Raw genomic sequence first — 19,428 nt, forward strand, 5'->3', positions numbered from 1 at the left:
CACCAAAAAAAGGTAGAAAAAGTTTGTTAAATAATGTTAACACATATACTCAAAGTTTTAACATTCAGAGAAATGACTATGTCTAGTTTAACTAATCGATACATTAAGATAAAACATACATTGAAAATCAGAGGCAGGGGTTGTGGGAGCTGTGCTCACTTAGTCCATGAAAGAAGTGACAGCTGAACTACATTGCTAGTTTCCTTTTTTTTTTTAATTTCTGGAGTATTTGTTACTTTGTTTCCCTCTAGTTATCAACAGAATCTGCAGTTTGAAAGGCAAGCTGAGGCACAGCCTGACTGATGACAGCATGGGAAGTAAGACTCTTCCAATAGTCTTGGGTGTGTCAGGAGAAAAATCCTAGAATTAGGCTGGGCACAGGTGTGTCACTTCACTGCTATAAAATTTAGAAAGGAAAACAAGTTCACCTCCAAGTCAACAGATCATTAAAGAATAATTAAATCCTACAATACCCTATGAGGAACCTTCTTTAGCAGTTATTGATACAGTTTTGCCAATACAGGTAACATAGCAAGACCCCATTTCTATTTTTTAAAAAATTTAAAAATTCATTGGGCACGGTGGCATGTGCCTATATTCCCAGTTACTCAGGAGACTGAGGCAGGAGGATCACTTGAGCCCAGGAGTTTGAGGTTATAGTTAGCTATGACTGTACCACTGCACTTCAGCCTGAGCAACAGAGCAAGACCTCATCTCCAAAAAATTAAAAACTTTATAAAAGAAAGAAATGAATAAAAATAAATACATAAAATAAAATAAATACAGTTTTAAATGAGGCCAAATCTTCCATTCAACTGGAATGTTAAGACTAAAAGACCCTTTCATAAATAGTAATTCTGGTTGTACCTTCTCAACCTACAGCAATGTGAAACTAAGGTGGTTTCTACAAAACACAGAACCACGATTGGGATGCAAATTACTTTTCACTGTGACCACAGTGATGGCGAACTACATCACTCACTAAGGGTGGAGAGGGCCTTCTCCTCCTCATCTTATTAGAGTAACAAATGACCACTCACCTAAGGGCTACACCAGCCCACTCCGTGCCCACACTGCCCTGCGTTTAGGCAACATGTGGCAATTCTGCGGCAAAACCCTCAATTCGGTCTCTCAGATTTATCACAAGAATCTCATATGCCCTCAAGTGGCAACAAGCTAAAATTACAACTGGGCACAAAGAACTACAAATGCGCAGAGAATACTGGCCACACAGACGTGAGCTGGGAAACGAGGTGAAGGGAAGCCCAGAAGACCGGCTGAGCATCTGGGGACACGATACAGTTATCTAAAAAGTAGGTGCAGTACTCAACTGAATTACTCAGGAGACCCTGAAGACCTAACTACACAGAGAGAAACAACTGTTTCTGATTCCTTTCACACACTGGTCAAACAGTTCAGGGTTGTAGACTTCCAGGAAATGCAGAAATCCTTAAGACAATTTTAAAAAATGAGGCATGAAAAAAGCCATCAGAAAAGAATGAAGTCAAATTTATTCAGAAGAGAAAAAGTGAATACAACTTTAAATGCTTTCAGAGGTCATAGCACATGGAACACATGTAAATAGCCTTTGTTTTCCACTAAGCACAAACTGGACTTCTATTAGAATAAAAAAAATTTAAGCAAGAAACCAGATTTAAATAAGAAACAGTGATTGGAAATATTCAAGAATAAAATAGGTAATTAGCTTAGCTCTCATTTCACTTGTGACTAAACTATAAAACAGCCTGTTTTCTCTAGCATATGCTGGTAATTCTTGATACAACATACAGCAAATAATAAAAATGTGTCATCCCCAAAACTCACAAAAAAATTTTGACACACAGTCTATCTCACTCTAAGCAAACACTGTCACAGTCTAACCAGTTCAGAGACATTATAAAATGTAGCGAACTTGGAAACCAAAGGACCCCTGCTCTAAAGGACACCCCTCTCAGGGACCAAAGTGTTGTCCCACATTTAAGAGCCAGACTAGGCCATCTCCATAGCTGGGGTGAGGGTCAGATGATCTGGCTGCAGCCAGACACAGAGACTGGGATCTGCGCAGAAATGTGAATAACAAACAGGATGCCCGGGCAGGATGACAGGTGAGGGGCAGCCAAACTGTCAGAGGGGCACTAAGGACAAAGCTCTGCCTCATAGGCAGGGAACAGAGCAAGGCCAGCAAAGCTGAGCAGCAGCAGAAAGGAAGCCCGGGTCTCCTTCACTGACCACAGATTACGGGGAGGGTCACTCAGTCTAGCTTTCCCAGTTCCCTTTAATACCCTAAATCCAAATGATGTTCTAAAAGACAGAGAAGACAGCAACATGCCACAGAGAACATCTCTTAATCTGCAAACAGAAGCAGATAAAGCTAGCTAAAGGTTCCACCCCTGATTTCTTTCGGTCACACTGCAAGAAACGCTCACTCAACAAAGCCCTTGTCACAGTGGACCTTCCAAGGGAAGGGCTGTGGGGCGAGGGGTGCCAGAGTGAGAACAGGAGGGGAAAGGCACCCACAGGAGGGTCTGCAGGCCACCTGGGAGATCTGCACAACCAGACTAAGCTTATGGGTCCCTTCCTTCCTTCACCAGCCCCTCAAACGCGAAGCATGTGCTGAATTTGAATTTGTCATCCAATCATGTCTCAGATGTGACACCACAAAACGAACTGGGTAAAGGAAATTTTCAAACTATGTTAAATTGCTGAGGGCTGGAACAGTAACACAAGGACAAGTCCTCTGGCTGGATGACAGCAAGGAAAGAACAAAGATATTCTTCAGCTAACATTTAGACCCAACGTTTAATAAACATATATACCAAACCCACAGGCAGGTACACTGTGTTTTCTCTCTTTGACAGAGGCCTCTTGGCATTCAATAAAAGTTAGATGACAAAAACCAAACCACAGTGACCAACTAATTAAATTATACTCCCAGAAAAATATAATAGCTGATACACATAGAAAAGGAAAGAAACTGGAAAGAATCCTTAAGAATTTCAAAACTATTTTCACATTACTCAAATTAATGTGAAAAACCACCTTAAAAACCCCATCACTCACACATGCAACACATTCTAACAGCGATTAGAGTTTGAACAGTTTGAACGTAATCTACCCAGACTATTTTTAATATGGCAGACAATGTTACCCAAATATATCCTGCTACCAAAAAAAAAAAGGGAGGGGGGCGGGGCCACTGTACTTTACTTTTTTTTTTTTTTTTTTTTTTTTTTTTTTTTTTTTGAGATGGAGTCTCGCTCTGTCGCCCAGGCTGGCGTGCAGTGGCGTGATTTCTGCTCACTGCAAGCTCCGCCTCCCGGGTTCACATCATTCTCCTGCCTCAGCCTCCCAAGGAGCTGGAACTACAGGCGCCCACCACCTTGCCCGGCTAATTTTTTTGTATTTTTAGTAGAGACGGGGTTTCACCATGTTCGCCAGGATGGTCTCGATCTCCTGACCTCGTGATCCGCTCACCTCAGCTTCCCAAAGTGCTGGGATTACAGGCGTGAGCCACTGCGCCCGGCCTCTGTACTTTACTTTGTTTAAAGCAATTTTATACTTTAATTAATTACTTAGGACACTATTTACCCCAGATTCTCAGAAAGTATAAAAATACAAATTTAGTGTCAAGCGAGTCCATAAATCTGAATAGCTCCTTAAAGCCTCAAAAGGAAAATTTTGCTTAAATTGAGGGAGATATTACATCCAACCTAGAAACACAGATTTGTAGATTAATATAGCTACAACTGTCAGCACAGCCTCCTGAGTAGCTAAGAACAAAGGCACACGCCACCACAATCTAGAAATTGTGTCACATATAGCTACAGTTGTCAAGTACAGAAGTTAAAACAAGGCAAAGCAAAAACAGTGAAATTACTGTTTGCTTCTCTAGCTGGGTCTTATATCCAACCATAGGAATGCTTTTGCCAACTGACAAACAATTCTGAAATACTTTACTAATAAATGGCATCATTTACAAAAGAAAAAACAGCCTAGTATACCCATTTCTCTTGCCTCTATATGAAAGAAATAAGCTAATGCTGAAAAATCTGCTTAAGATGGCATACATCTTCTTTCCCAGATGTTGGTTTTGTTTTTTTTTTTAATAGACTCCCCAACATAAGGGGCCTCCTTATGTTGCCCAGGCTGGACTTGAACTCCTGGCTCAAGTGATCCTCCCACCCCAGCCTCCTAAGTAGCTAACATTATAGGCGCCACCACACTTGGCTCCAGATGTCATTTTGACAGTTGATAGAGGTGTGGTGATTTTGTGCTGGTTTATTAAATAATCGTGGAACAGACGGGGAGTATCCTCTACCCACCAGTCCTGGTTTTGCCCTTTCGAGCGTGTGATCTCTCATCCACCTAAAAGACCTCTACCTTAGCCAACAACAAGTTCCTCTAAAAGTCTTCTTTATTCTAGGAAAATACCCCAGCTCCTTCAACTGCTCCCAGAATGCGATGAAGCATCCTGGCCACATTTCCGTCTGCTGAGGATACAGGTACCGAGCTCGAGACGGCCTCTGACCAGCCCAGTTCAAGGTGGGGCTGTCACAGTCTAATTCTTAGAATCATTCCTTTTAAAATGCAGCCAGGTTGGTCTTTTTAAAAAAATAAAAATAAAAATAATAAAAATAAAATGCAGCTAGGGCTTTGTGATCATTGCTGGACATCGCATTTCATGCAGGCTCACAGCGGGCTTGCAATCAATTAGAATCCTAACATCTTTTTCTTTCTTTTCATAAACTGCTATAAGGCCAATCTCCCACAGCTGGCATTTCTGGGTTTTGGATTTTTTAAATTTAAGCACAAGACTTTCAATTTTCTTCCAGTTAATGTCATATTGCCATTTCTTTACTTTTTTTTTTTTTTTAATTTAAAAATATTTTGTTGGTTAAAAAAAAAATGCTAATGATCATCTGGGCCTTCAGCAAGCTGTAATCTTTTTGCTGGTGGAGGGTCTCGCTTCGACGTTGACGGTTGCTGACTGAGCAGGGTGGTGACTGTTGAACGTTGGGTGGCTGTGGCCATTTCTTTTGTTTAATTCAACTTTTATTTTAGATACAGAAGGTACATGTGCAGATTTGTTACATGGGTATATTGCTGTTTCTGACCAACCATTCCTGACCAAAAAATCTTTCAGGATAGTCGTCTATCACCCACACGACTATATGACTTTATCTGTGTCAGGACGTGCAGACAAATGACTTTCCAGTGCAGGTCTGCCATGTGGTACATTTAAAACGCTAAAGAGGGCCAGGCCTGGGACAGGTTGAGTCTCAGCTCCTCAAGAAGTCCCTCTCCATGTGACAGTAATCATCTCTCTTCTAGTGTTGCTGTTCTGCCACCTACTAAGCCAATCTTCACACTTTGCCAAAAGTACTAATTTCTTGAATTATAGCTAGAAACGAAAGAAATGTGTATTCTAAAACCCCAGCAGGTTCTCAAACGGTAACATATACAGCCTACTTAAAACAAACACCAAAATTAAAATCAAACTGTTCCTAAGTGCTTTACACAAACATCTGCTCTCTAATTCAACTAAATTGTTCACATAAATTTTATCATTTTTCTCTTCTACGAAATACGAATTATTTTTGGCCATTTAACTATGTGAAATCATCCCAGCCACACAAAACTGAATAAACGCACATGCTGACATCATACTGCAGAAGATAATAGCAGGTAGCATGGACAGAAAGGGAAAGTTTTCTCACAAAAATTGTTTGAAACATTTTGGACTCAAACCTGCAGCAGCAGCGTACCAGCATGAGCTCTGGATCCTGCAGCCAGGGCGGCAGTCCCGCAGCCTGGCTCATGGCCTGGAACAGCGTGGCCCTCAGTGCACAGTAATTATCACCACGGACTCGCCGTATGGAGGTGAACTTCTGAGAAACTTCCTCATAGCCCTGGGAAAAGGTATGAAAGAATTCAAAATGGTTGTTACTGACTTGAGATAGCAAAGAAAGTTTTATTCCTGTGGAAAAAACTTGGCCTGGGACGACTGGGAAGCCCAAAGTTGGAGTTTTATGTCCCTTCCTAGGCAAATGTTTTAACACTTACTCCCTGGCAACCAACATTTTGAAGGGTTTAATCTGTGTTTCAGTTAACCCTAAACTCTTTAACAAAAAGGCAAGAAAAAAGACAGCTAAACTAAGTTTATATTTTCATGTTAAAAAAATACAGAAAAACCCCAAGTTTCCAAAACACAAAGCAGGGCGGGGCTGCTTTGTGTATGTGCATGTATATATAAAAGTTTATATGCCAAGAGATGGCTGAATAATTCTGTTAGGCTTCTTTTCTTTTCTTTTCATGAGATGGAGTTTCGCTCTTGTTGCCCAGGCTGGAGTGCAATGGCGCAATCTCGGCTCACTGCAACCTCGGCATCCCGGGTTCAAGCAATTCGCCTGCCTCAGCCTCCTGAGTAACTGGGATTACAGGCATGAACCACCACGCCCAGCTAATTTTTTTGTATTTTTAGTAGAGACGGGATTTCATCATGTTGGCCAGGCTGGTCTTGAACTCCTGACCTCAGGTGCCTCTGCCTCCCAAAGTGCAGGGATTACAGGTGTGAGCCACCACGCCCCGCCTTCTTTTCTTTTTTTAAGTGAAGTGTCACTCTTGCTCAGTCTGGAAGTGAAACAAGGAAATGAAAATGCTCAGTGACATGCTTGGGCACCCAAAAACAGCCATCCAATGGACCATTCTGAAACGTACCCTGAAAAGACACCATAAAATCCTAGTGACTCTGATTCCCCAGCATGCATGATGCCTGGCTTCTCCAGCTAGACACATGCAGTCCTTGAGACTGACTGAGCTGCCCACCATCACCCTGGCCCTGGGTCCAGCCAGCCCCTTAACTCATCCCACTCTTCCCTGATAGTCACTGAAGACCCACTTCCTACCCTGCACTCACACAAAGAAAGAAGTGTTACCCTCATTGTGGAGTGGGCGCAATGCAGACCACCTCTGTCCTGTGTGTCCAGGTACTAAAACCTCGTTCTTAGCTGTTTTCAAGGTTCAAGTCATAGGATGATATTTTAAGTGAATACAAAAGTACTTTTTTCCCCCAATAACAACATTTTGTATTCAGTGGTCCAACCACTGTAACACATAAGGTTCCATCAGGCAGAATCACACCTACTAATAATTATGTACTTCTTGCCTATGGTAAACCTTAATTACCCCAGAATACTTACGATGGCAAATTCAATTGCAATTGTACCTTTCCAAATGCATAAATTACTCACGCTATTTCAGAATAAAATTAAATCTGAATTTATAGAAACTTACTTCCAAAAGAATATTAGAAACAAAAATAGACAATTACGCAAATAACGACTAAAATAGAATGGAGGTGAAAGCTGTTTTCAGGCATCTGAGATGCTCTAAATTACTGCCATGGGTCGCGATGGGCTGGAGGTTGGAAAATCTGCAAGTGACCAACAGCACGTTCAGCAAAAATATAAATGTTCTTAACCTCTGGCAGGAACTAAGAATTCCAGGTGTTTCATAATTGAGTTCTCTAATAAACGCCTAAAACACAAAGCATCTACATTTCAGATTTGCAGAGAGCTATCATCTGCTCTCAGAGCTTTACAAGTGGCAGCTAGATTTTTACTAAGGTCAGCCCATGGGCAGTTGAGGTACATGCTGAAAGATAAGTAATTATTTTCTATAAAAACGAACTCTGAGGAAAAGACTAAATATTCAAATACTTAAAAACTTAAAATCCTAACCAAAAAATTTTTAAAGATATTTCTATTAAATATGATAGTCAGTATCTCTAATATATAAGAAGTGCATTCAAATTCATAACGTAAATAATCCCAAGAGAAAAATGAGAAAAAATAAACGCAAAGGTTTCAAGAGGTCATGGAAGTCTTAGGTTCATTCTGCTATTTGACTGTTTTTGAGCAATTCACATGGTTCATCCTACTGATAATACTGGATCTGGTATACATCTGAGGGTAGAGCCCACAGGCCCTGCTACTTGATCACCTGTGTAGTATATGTAGGCCATGGTGTCTGAGCTGAGTAATGAACCAGCCCAAACAACCACAGCAGGACCACATCATATGAACCCCCAATGTCATCCCACAGCCTTGGAGACTATCTTCACATCACCAGTCTATGCAATGAGATTGGGACACCTTAAGTGAAGGGAGCAGTTCCTGACTCCCCTGTGTAGGGAGTCCAAGAAGGTTCTAGGCCCCAGGACCAGAGGGTGTGTAAGCAAACCCAATGTGCTGTGGAAAGCAGGAGTGTGGAATCGGCCTGAGGCATCCCTGAGGCTTTTATTTTACAACACCAGACCAAAAAGGATATTCCCAAATGGCTCCAAGAGGACAACCAATGGCTGGCCCAACTCTGAACAGCAGAGTCATCTACGTGTTTTTCAAATAAATTGTGTCACTGAATAACTGATGCTGATTCTATATTAACACTGTGACTTAAAACAAAATCCTTATCTTTGGAGTCTATTTCCTTATCTCTAAGATAAGAACACCAATAATAAAATCTATAGCAGTCATTTTAACTAATGTCTAAAAATATCAAATGACATATGAAACAACTTACGACAGACTATTTGAAAGACCTGAAATATGTGCACCTCTGTGTCGTACCTTTTTCATACATGTTGCTTTCTGTGTATTTCCCCTCCATTCTTTTTTGCAGTAGTCCATGATATCCATTTCAGGAGCTACGCTTAATCTCGGTTCTGTTAAAGAATTAAAAAAAAAAAAAGCAAATAATAAATCAAAGCATAATCAGAATATTGCTTCAGTTGGGGGTTACCCTTCACTCTTCATTTCAAAAAAATCCAGAATTCAACCACTGCCTACCCACTGGTCCAGACCACCATCACCTCACCCCTAGATAACCACGGGGGTCTCCCAATGGGTGTCCCTTATCACCACACTCTCCAGACCATTCTCCACATGGTAGCTAGCCAGGATGATCCATCTAAACATGAATCAGATGGTACTGATCACTCTTGGGCTCAGAGAGCTCCAGGGACTCCTGCCTCATGGCCTTATTCCTCATACAGTCCCCCTCTCTGCCTCTCTGGTCTCTCCTCCCACCATTCCTCACACTGACTGGACTCCTGCCCCAGCTACAGCCTCCCAATACTCTCCAACACACCTGGCTTGCTTTTCCCCGCACCTGCAGGGCTGCTCCCCGGCTCCATGCAGGCCTCTGCTCCAAGGTCAGCCAGCACCTTGTATCATAATATCACATACACTTTTGCTCTCTATTCCTCTTATACCATTTGGTTTTTCTTCTTAGCACTCGACACCTGAAATATTTTTCTGTACCACTCCCCCACCCCCCCCACACACACACCCATACAAAAATACAGTAAAACACGAGCTCTTTGAGGGCAGGGACTTTGTTTTGTTTCTCAGTTGTGTGTGTCCTCAGGATCTGGAGCTGCACTGACACACAGGTGCTCATGAATACTTTTCTAATCAATTAAAGATGCGACAGTCTGAACTATGAGAAAACACTTCTAACAATGAGTAATCAGTTTTTTTATAACCATTATACAAAGAAATAACATCTACTATAACAAAAATTACTTTTAGTTATCTTAATGTATTTATGTCCTTCCCTGATCCCAAAAAGCTAAAAGTAGTCGATAATAAACCAGAAACTAACAGAACTCTCCATGTTTGTTAATCCACAGACCTCACCTGACTCTAACAACAACACATCCCCGAAAATTAAAAATACAACTCACCATCAGACAAATATTAGAGCGAAAAACAAAATGGCCTTTATATTTTCCCTAGTTTAATATATATGGTTTGGGGTTTGCTTCTGTGGTAGGTGCATATACACGCACATGCACATATTAGCGTGTATGTTTCAGGAAGAAAAGGAGGTAAATTCTCAGGCACATCTTGACTTCCTTTTTAAATTATTGAAGACGTAGATGCTAGTGATGATTTTAGAATATAAATACAGAAGTACCTAACAACATATTTACTCCTGAGCAAGTTATACATAAAATAAAAATGTTTTATTCAACTAAATTCAACAAATATTTACTGAGTGTCTAAAATGTACCAAACGTTGAGCTAGGAACTGGGGATACAAAAGTGATAAAGACAGGATTCTATCCTCAAGGGGCTTATGGACTGCTGGAGAAGAAAAGACAACAAGCACTTATAAACCAGGGTGTGATGGGTGCCGGGATGATTAGGAGCACATAAGAGGCCCTAAATCCTTCTTGCAGTTTAGGTAAATTTAAAAAAAAAAAAAAATGAAGTAAACTCTTAACTGTCGATTTTTAAAAATCTCATTGTGAATCCTTTTACAAAGAAAAGTAACCTTTTACATAAAAGGGAAAATAATACATATACAGATAACACAGACCTATTTATCTGTGGCACACCTCAGGATTCACTTAAAAACGAAGCAGACTCCTGAGGTATAATATACAGGGATCACAAAGACCAATGCTGCACAGCCAATCCTTAAAAAACCTTCATTTTTTTAATTCGAGAAATGTATTTTTGCGTGTCTACTTAGTGGATGGAAGCATTCTCATGTATCTGTCTTTCCATTCACCTGCCCAAAAGGGAAGAAATGCAAATGTCCAGAGTCAGGACACTTATTGGTTCACATTTTCCTCCAGGTAGGGTTATGAGCCTGAACAGAAAGCATGTCCAGCTCAGAATGGGCCTCCTGGGAAGGAAATCTACCTTCCTGCTCTCCTCCCTGCAGTCCTCATTCTCGTGCACACCAAGACAAGACCTGGCCTCCTGGGCAAGGTGGGGCAAGCCCAGCACCCCATGACTGAGGGGGGAAGGCGCAAGCCTCACACAGGCCAAGAGATCAAGCCATAGGCCACAGTCGAGTGCTGAATCAGAGGCCTACGTAGGCAGTGAGGGTTGGGAAAACGGGTACCGGCACAGCTGGCAGCATCAAATACCTGAATTCCCATTCTGCTGTGGTCCTCTGAGGAGGACTCCAATGGCTACTACATGCCAGGTACCAGGCTAGGAGCTGGAGATGCAGGACAAGGCAGTGCCTGACCTCGAGCAGACTACAGAGTTCAAAAGCAACTTTCTTTAGTTGCAAACTACATAGACTCTGCTGTTTTCAAAAAAGGGCATTTCTAATGGCGAAAAAATAAAAAATACAAAAATAGGGAAGTTGAAAACCAGAGCGGTAAGCCAGGAGTTGAAATAACCAAGAGGCTTGATCTTTAGCCACCACATGGGTGACAAACACAAGAATCAGACCCTCAGAAGGTGCGAAGTTAAAACTGAAACCCCTCCGGAAAGCAGGGACTCTCAAATAGGACAGGAATCTCAATCTTTGTAATGGGCCAGATAGGAAATAAGTTAAGGCTTTGAGGGCCATAAGGTTTCTGTCACAGCTACTCAACTTTACCATGAACGAAAGCCACCACAGACAATATGTAAACTAATATGTTTCAAAAAAAAACTTTATTTACAAACCCAGGTGGCAAGTCAAATTTGGCCTGGAAACCATAGTTTGCTGACTCTCAGGCGAGGTGGAAAAAAATCTTTTCACTAACAGAGAGGATAAGAAAACTTTCTGCCTCAGTCTGGGCTCTGCTTCAGGGGAGAGGGTAGCAAATGTTATTTCAGGAAGGACAATGAACCCAGGTCTGAGATGATGTGAGAAGTGTAACGGGATCCATTTCATTCTCAGAGTAAAGCTAGGAGTTACAAGACCCACTGAAAAGCTTCATAGCCTGTGTGGGGTACAATGCCAGACAGAAGAGAATCACAACAGAGAGCCTATAGGGTGGAGGACTGTCAGCGGTAACAAACACCAGCTGAATATGCACTTTCTTCTTAGGAATCTGACTAATGAGGACACTGCACTCTACAGGAAATTTTGAACAACCACAGCAGTAGAGACAGAGTATTCTCTGAAGTTTCACGGAAGACTGGAACGGTGCAGCCCCGGAACACACTACTACAAAGAATATCTCCTGTGGCCACCACAGTGAAGAGTTCACCAATTCCTTGAGAAGGGCTCAAAAAGTAGTATAAAAACCACACTGTGTATCATTTGTTCCTAATCACACATGACAATGCTTTTGTTCACCATAAACAGAAGGCAGTTCTCAAAACCAGAAGAGCACAGACAAGGGTCTTCTAAGGTTCATGGAAAATGACTTTTACGAAAAAGCTATGGATGGATTTCAATTTTTTTTTTTTTGCACCATGATAAACTCATACTAACTTGTTATAACATGTATGAACAGGATCTCATCTAAGGCACTAAGAAGGATAAGACATCAGTTTGAAAAGACCCTTAATAGAGCAACGTTGAGTTCTGCTAAAATTTGATGTTGAATTTATGGTGAAGCATAGGTGAAAGAATGGTGAAATCACTTATGATTTATAAACAGTTTATAGGGACAGTGGCCCAGTGAAATCAGCAGCTTACAAATGGATAACTCACTTTCAGAAGGAACATTATGATGTTGAGGATGAAACTTGCAGCGTCAGACCATCCACATCAGCTCAGGAGGAAAATACGAATCTTGTTTGTGCCCTAACTGAAGGGGACCAACAATGAACAGCAGAAACAATAGCCAACACCACAGACAACTCACCTGGTTCAGCTACACAATTCTGACAAAAAAAATTACAGTTGAGCAAACTTTCTACTCCGTGGGTGTATCTAGATCAGCTGCTGACAGAAGCAAAGCTTTCAAGGGAAATTTTAAACAATCGGGATCAAGAGCCCGAAGCATTTCTTCGAAGAATTCTAATGGGAGATGAAACATGGCTTCACCAGTACGATCCTGAAGACAAAGCACATTCCAAGCCATGGCCACCAAGAGGTGGAAGGGGTACAGTCAAAACAAAAGCAGACTGGTCAAGAGCAAAGGTCTGGGCAACAGTTTTTTGGGCTGTTGAAAGCATTTTGCTTGTTGACTTTCTGAAGGGCCAAACAACAATTAATATCTGAGAGTGTTTTGAGAAAGCAAAAGCTTTAGCAGAAAAATGCCAGAGAAAGCTTCACTGAGAGTCCTTCTGCATCCCAACAATGCTCCTGCTCCTTCCTCTCAAACAACAGCAAGAATTTTGATGAGAAATCATTAGGCATCCACCTTACAGTACTGATCTGGTTCCTTCTGACTTCCTTTTGTTTCCTAATCTTAAGAAGCCCTTAAAGGACACACATTTGGGCCGGGCGCGGTGGCTCAAGCCTGTAATCCCAGCACTTTGGGAGGCCGAGATGGGCGGATCACGAGGTCAGGAGATCGAGACCATCCTGGCTAACACAGTGAAACCCCGTCTCTACTAAAAACACACAAAAAACTAGCCGGGCGAAGTGGCGGGCGCCTGTAGTCCCAGCTACTCGGGAGGCTGAGGCAGGAGAATGGCGTAAACCCGGGAGGCGGAGCTTGCAGTGAGCTGAGATCCGGCCACTGCACTCCAGCCCGGGCGACAGAGCAAGACTCCGTCTCAAAAAAAAAAAAAAAAAAAAAAAAAAAGGACACACATTTTTCTTCAGCTTATAATGCAAAACAGACTGCTGCATTCACACTGTTAAATTCCCAGGCCTGTCAGTCCTTTAGGGATGAACAAATGGCTGGTATCATCATTTAAAAGTGGCTTGACGCCAGGCGCGGTGGCTCACACCTGTAATCCCAGCACTTTGGGAGGCCGAGGCGGGCGGATCACAAGGTCAGGAGATCGAGACCACGGTGAAACCCCGTCTCTACTAAAAATACAAAAAATTAGCCGGGTGCAGTGGCTGGCGCCTGTAGTCCCAGCTACTCGGGAGGCTGAGGCAGGAGAATGGTGTGAACCCGGGAGGCAGAGCTTGCAGTGAGCCGAGATCGCGCCACTGCACTCCAGCCTGGGTGACAGAGCAAGACTCTGGCTCAAAAAAAAAAAAAAAAGGCTGGCTTGAAACTGATGGAGCTTATGTTGAGAAATAAGGTTTATATTTTTATTTTTATCTTTTTTTTTTTTTTTTTTTTTTTGAGACAGGGTATCGCTGTTACCCAGGATGGAGTGCAGTAATGAGATCACGGCTCACTACAGCCTCAAACTCGCAGGCTCAAGCAATCCTCCCACCTCCGCCTCCTGAGTAGCTGGCACCACAAATGTGCACCACCACGCCTAATTTTTGTATTTTTTGTAGACACAAGGTCTCCTTGTTTGTCCAGGCTGGTCTCGAACTCCTGGACTCAAGCAATCCGCCCACCTCAGCCTCCCCAAGTGCTGGGATTACAGACATGATCCACCACACCCAGCCTTCTATCTTTTAATTCCATTTTTCCACAACCTTTTTGAAGTGCCCTTATACATTACACAGGTAATGAGAGAGAACATGCCACTTGTGATTATTCATGAGGTATCCCAAAATCAGAGTATCCCTATGCAGCTCCTGCATGAGACCAGTCATGGAACTAAGGATGTGCACCACAAGCAACCTTGCCAGCCAAGTCTCCACAGAGCAGTGGAGGGGTCCAGGAGTAACACCTCACTCCAGCAGCAATGGGTCCTGGTCAGAGTAAGATCAGGCAAGACAAGAAATACACAGACATGAAATCACAAAACGATGAGGCTGTGCTACTGATCCCATCACTGTCTTTCTTAATAATCACATTTATATAGCCATCTGCATGCAAAGATGTACACAGCCAGTTTCTCAGTTAAGTCTTTCCATTTGAAATGAAAAATGCACTTCAAATCTGAACTCTCCCTCTAAGAATATAAGGAAATCAAGAACCGAGAGAGGACGGTGTCAAGAGATTAAACAAAACAATCCTCATAGGTGTGAAAAATGATATGAATGTAAAGAATGCAGAGGGGATGCTTGCATGAACATTTAAAAACCTCAGGAAACAGTCTCTAAACATACTTCAGCAAAACAATCAATGTAGATAAGACCATATACATAAGAATATTTTATTGATATTTTATGAAAATGGGTATACTGATTTAACTGCATTTTCTGCTATAAACAATAAGAACTCTATAAATAAAACAATTCCAAACATACCTGATGCCCCTCTTTCATGTATAAGCAATTCTTTCTCCTTTTCTATTTCATCTGCAGCACGGTACATGTCCTCCTCACTGAAATCACACCAAAGCAGACATTTTCAAACACTTGTTGCACTGACATTTTCCATCCTATTATACAGCTGCTTATAAAATGCACAACACACTAAGGGTTTAACTTTTTTCACTTTACATGATGATAACCTGATAAAATATGGGTCTCATATCTTAAGAATAAAGATGCTTATGTTTCTATCTCACCACTTTCTTCTACTTCAGAATTTCTTACTTTCAATAAGACAAGTTACATCACTTCATTTGCTAGGTGGCTCTGAGGCCATTTTAATTGCAATGCCTATTAATGCCTCAACTATATACCTAGATGTCACAGCATGCATCTTATTAGTGAAGTTCCTGAACGGATTCTGTCAAGTTCCAAGAATGGAGATAGTGCTGATAAAAGTATTTATATAGGAATGCAGGCCCATTGCCGACCTTTGTAACATGTCACAAGCAAACTTGACAATAGCTACCTTAAAAACAAGAAGAGACTATCAGTTACTATTACAAATCGCCAAAGCTAAAATCCTCCTGCTTCCTGACACCACATTCAACCAGCCACACATGCAGCTGTTACATATATTCCCACTGTCCACTACTACCGACTTCTTACTCAGAGCTTCCTAGTCTCCAGTACTTTAGTTTAAAGAGCCCACTAAGTACTATAAAGGGAAAAAATCCACTAGATGCTAGACAAAGATGAAGAATGGGACTTCTGGTTTGAAGATGCCCCCTTTTTCCTTCAAGATTCACCCCAAAATGACAATAAAGGGAAACAGAAACCCCAATTCTATCTTTCATGAAACCAGAAGACAGGTGAAAGTTCAAACAGCTGGAAAGCAGATGGAGTGGTAAATGACACGGGACAGGAAAGCCAAGGCTGGCTGATGGGCATCCATGGCAGGCAAGCCAGAAAACCTGGCAGAACCCCAGAAAGGCTCAGGAACTGAAGGCATCAAGTCTTTCAGGGGCATGAGTAACACACTGAGCGGAAAACAAGGAGACTAGCTGACCTTCACATAAGCAATGATTAGACCCCTGATTCCCCCAAACTCCTGCCTCATGAGAGCATACCCCATCCTCACACAAGACTGCAGACCCAATGGAACACAAGAAGGAGGAGGTGCCAGGCTTAAAAAAAAAATTTCAGTGAATGACTGAGATACCCCTACCTCCAATTCCCTCATCACCCCCGCTCCTGGTACATGGCCTAGTACAGCTGGGGGCAAGAAGGAGTCAGAGGGCAAGAGACAGATGAAGAAGGGGTACTGGGAGGGGTAGACTGAGGAAGTCTCACATGTCCCACTAAAACCTTTCAGTGGTTCCCAAATACTCAGGGAACTAATGCCAAAATTAGGACCTCACCCACCACTTTAGCCTATATCCCATTATTTCCCTATGCAGTATTCACACTTCAGTCCAAACGCCTGACCAACACTATCGTGTGCCCGTACATCTGTGATTTGCTCAGATGTTCCCTCTTCCTGAATGGCCCACAACTCCTGACCTGCCCCCTGCCTAATATATCACAATACACGCCACGTGGGTAAGCCCACTGCAGAGTGCAGTGGTTGGAGTGGGGACCCAGGAATTAGACTGCCAGAGTTTATTTACCTAGCCCTCATTCTGGTCCTTATTAGCTGTATGTATAACTATGACTAGAGTAACTACACCTCTCGGCATCTAGATTTAACTACCTGTCAAAAGGGCAGTAAGAGTATTCACCTCAAAGGGCTATTTTAACAAACAGATACATGGAAAAAAATTAGCACTCAAAATTAAGTAAGCTATTCTTATTCTCATTTTATATCCACTGGTGCAAAGTATTAATGAACACTCTGACCAATTATCAATTTTTATTTCTTTTTTTCTCTATAAATGTGTAACTGTGTGTATTTTAATGTTGTGGGGGTGAGGGAACAAGTATCAGGAAAAGGTACTTTCCATGTGCTCTTGCTTCCAGTGAGATTTCAAGTAAAAAGTGTGATGTCATCCTTAGAGCCCATGCCAGAGTTAAAAACAAACAGAAACCTGATTCATGGGGACCATACATCAAAGGCCTAAAATAAAAAGTGACCAAATGTGTTCGTTCTTCTCTCAACCATTTAACAACATCTTTCAGCCTCTTTCCTGGCTTTATAAAATAAGAGACAAATTTAATCCTGTAAAACAGTCATTTAAGCAGAGCACTTTCACAGTGTCATTATCGGAGGCATGTATCTCTGGGCAAACCACTTCCCCAAGGCCTCAGTTTTCTTATCTTCAAAATGAGAAGACTGGAAGAGGCCGTATAAATGGTTCCTCTTCCAGTTCTTTAGTCTAAGTTTGTGAATAAATTTGTCATGAAAATTGTACTTCGAGCAAAATCTGTGGCTATACTGTGTGCACATTTGGCTCCACTTTGTTCTCTTTTTAATCTACAAAATAACCAAAATCCAACATCAATGCCCAGAGGAGGTTCTCTAAACAAGCAACTCTCCGTCCCACAAGTACAAATTCCTACAAAGGCCAACAGGAAAGGAAAGGAAAGAAACAAACAGCAGAACAAACAGGAGAACTAAATGCAAAGGGAAGCTGAACAGGAAATTACCGGAGATAAAGAGAAGAAACTCGAGATATATGAAAAAAGCAAAGCAGAAATGGAAGAATAAGAGAATCAGAGTATAACCAAACTGCTTTAACCACAACTGGATTTCACTCAGATTCTGTGCACAAATACCTGCTAACTTCATGGCCACCACGAACATACAGAAAATGTAATATAGCCTTTACTAAAGGCCACTATTAAAATAAAAATAATCCTGCTTAAAGCCAGGAGTTCAATACCAGCCTGGGCATAAAGCAAGACTCCGCCTCTACAAAAAAAAAGAAAAATTTAATTGGACATGCTGGCACTCACCTGCAACCCCCTCTACAGAGGAGGCTGAGGAGAAAGGATCACTTAAGCCTAGGAGCTGGAGGCTGCAGTGAGCTATGATCACACCATTGCACTCCAGACCAGGCAACAGAGTGAGATCCTGTCACTAAAAAAATTAATTAATTAGTTAATTAATTAAATTTTAAAAAATAATCCCGAAGAATAAGTTTTAAGTTTGAGCAATAAAGCTCAATCAATGTATTTAGGAAGGAGGACATTTCACAGGCAGAATGAAATAGTTACCCGTCTAATATAAAGATAAGCAAACAGAAAGAGAGGAAGAAACAGAGCAAAAAATAATAATTTTATTTTAAAAATACTTCACTCAATAAACTTTTGCTTTAATTTTTTATGTATTAAAATAATAAAGCTGAAAACAATGACAAAATGAAATTATATTAAAGGCCGGGAATCTGAAACAAGTAGAGGTTAAGTTTAAGTTTTTGTTATGGGATGGGAAGATAATAAAACAATGAGAGGAAAAGGGATTTGGCAACCTTTTGTGTGTCAAGTTGGTGTGGCAGCGGGGAGGTACCCACTCTGACACAAAAGAAACCACTGAAGCTCAGAGACTCAGGTGATCACCACAGAAAACAGTTTTGTGATAAAGGAAAGTTAAGCCAAAGTATAAATGACTTGATTTTCTGGTAGTCACCCTCAATTCCACAGTTAAAATTTGTTAAAGGATACAAATAAAGGATAAAATTACAGCTGGATAGAAGGAGTAAGTTCTAGTGTTCTATACCATTGTAGGATAACTACAGTTAATAATCTATTACATAGATCCAAACAGCTAGGAGAAGGATATTAAGTGTTCCTAAGACAAAGAAATGATACATGTTTGAGATGATGGACACGCTAATTACCCTGATCACTACAGTTATGTGTATCAAAACATCACTAAATGTCCCATAAATACATACAACTTAAAAATAATTAAGCCGATTTAAAAAATTATATATATATACACATATATATATATATGTTTTTTGAGACAGGGTCTCATTCTGTTGCCCAGACTAGACTACAGCCGTGCAACCACAGCTCCCTGCAGCCTCAACCTCCGGGACTCAAGCAGTCCTCCCACCTCAGGCTCAAGTAGCTGAGACCACAGGCATGCACCAGCGCATCTAGCTAATTTTTTAAAATTTTTTATACAGTCAGGGTCTCACTATGTTGTCCAGGATGGTCTCAAAGTCCTGGGCTCAAGAGATCCTTCCACCTTGATCTCCCAAATAGCTGGGATGACAGGCGTAAGCCACCATGCTCACCCTAAATTTTAAAACCAAATGCTAACAATTCCTAGTTAGAAAATTCTTAGTTTTGCACCATGGCATTATTTTAAAGTGTATATTTTCAAGTTCCTATTAAACAATATTTACCTATTTTCGTTTTTTGAGACGGAGTTTCACTCTTACTGGATAGGCTGGAGTG

The 19,428-nt window shown here is 41.4% G+C and overlaps 1 protein-coding gene across 1 annotated transcript in view; it reads right to left on the minus strand.

The window, feature by feature from the left end:
* The window catches only part of OTULIN (OTU deubiquitinase with linear linkage specificity), a 37,509-nt gene that overhangs the window by 11,560 nt on the left and 6,521 nt on the right, over nucleotides 1–19,428 (minus strand). The window contains exons 2-4 of the mRNA XM_007961243.3: nucleotides 15,016–15,092; nucleotides 8,628–8,722; nucleotides 5,766–5,909 (exon numbers count right to left, since the gene is read on the minus strand). Coding sequence (XP_007959434.2) covers nucleotides 5,766–5,909; nucleotides 8,628–8,722; nucleotides 15,016–15,092 — 316 coding nt within the window. The remainder of the gene's footprint in view (nucleotides 1–5,765; nucleotides 5,910–8,627; nucleotides 8,723–15,015; nucleotides 15,093–19,428) is intronic.

Source organism: Chlorocebus sabaeus, chromosome 4 (genome assembly GCF_047675955.1).
Source record: "Chlorocebus sabaeus isolate Y175 chromosome 4, mChlSab1.0.hap1, whole genome shotgun sequence".
NCBI classification, from domain to species: Eukaryota; Metazoa; Chordata; class Mammalia; order Primates; family Cercopithecidae; genus Chlorocebus; species Chlorocebus sabaeus.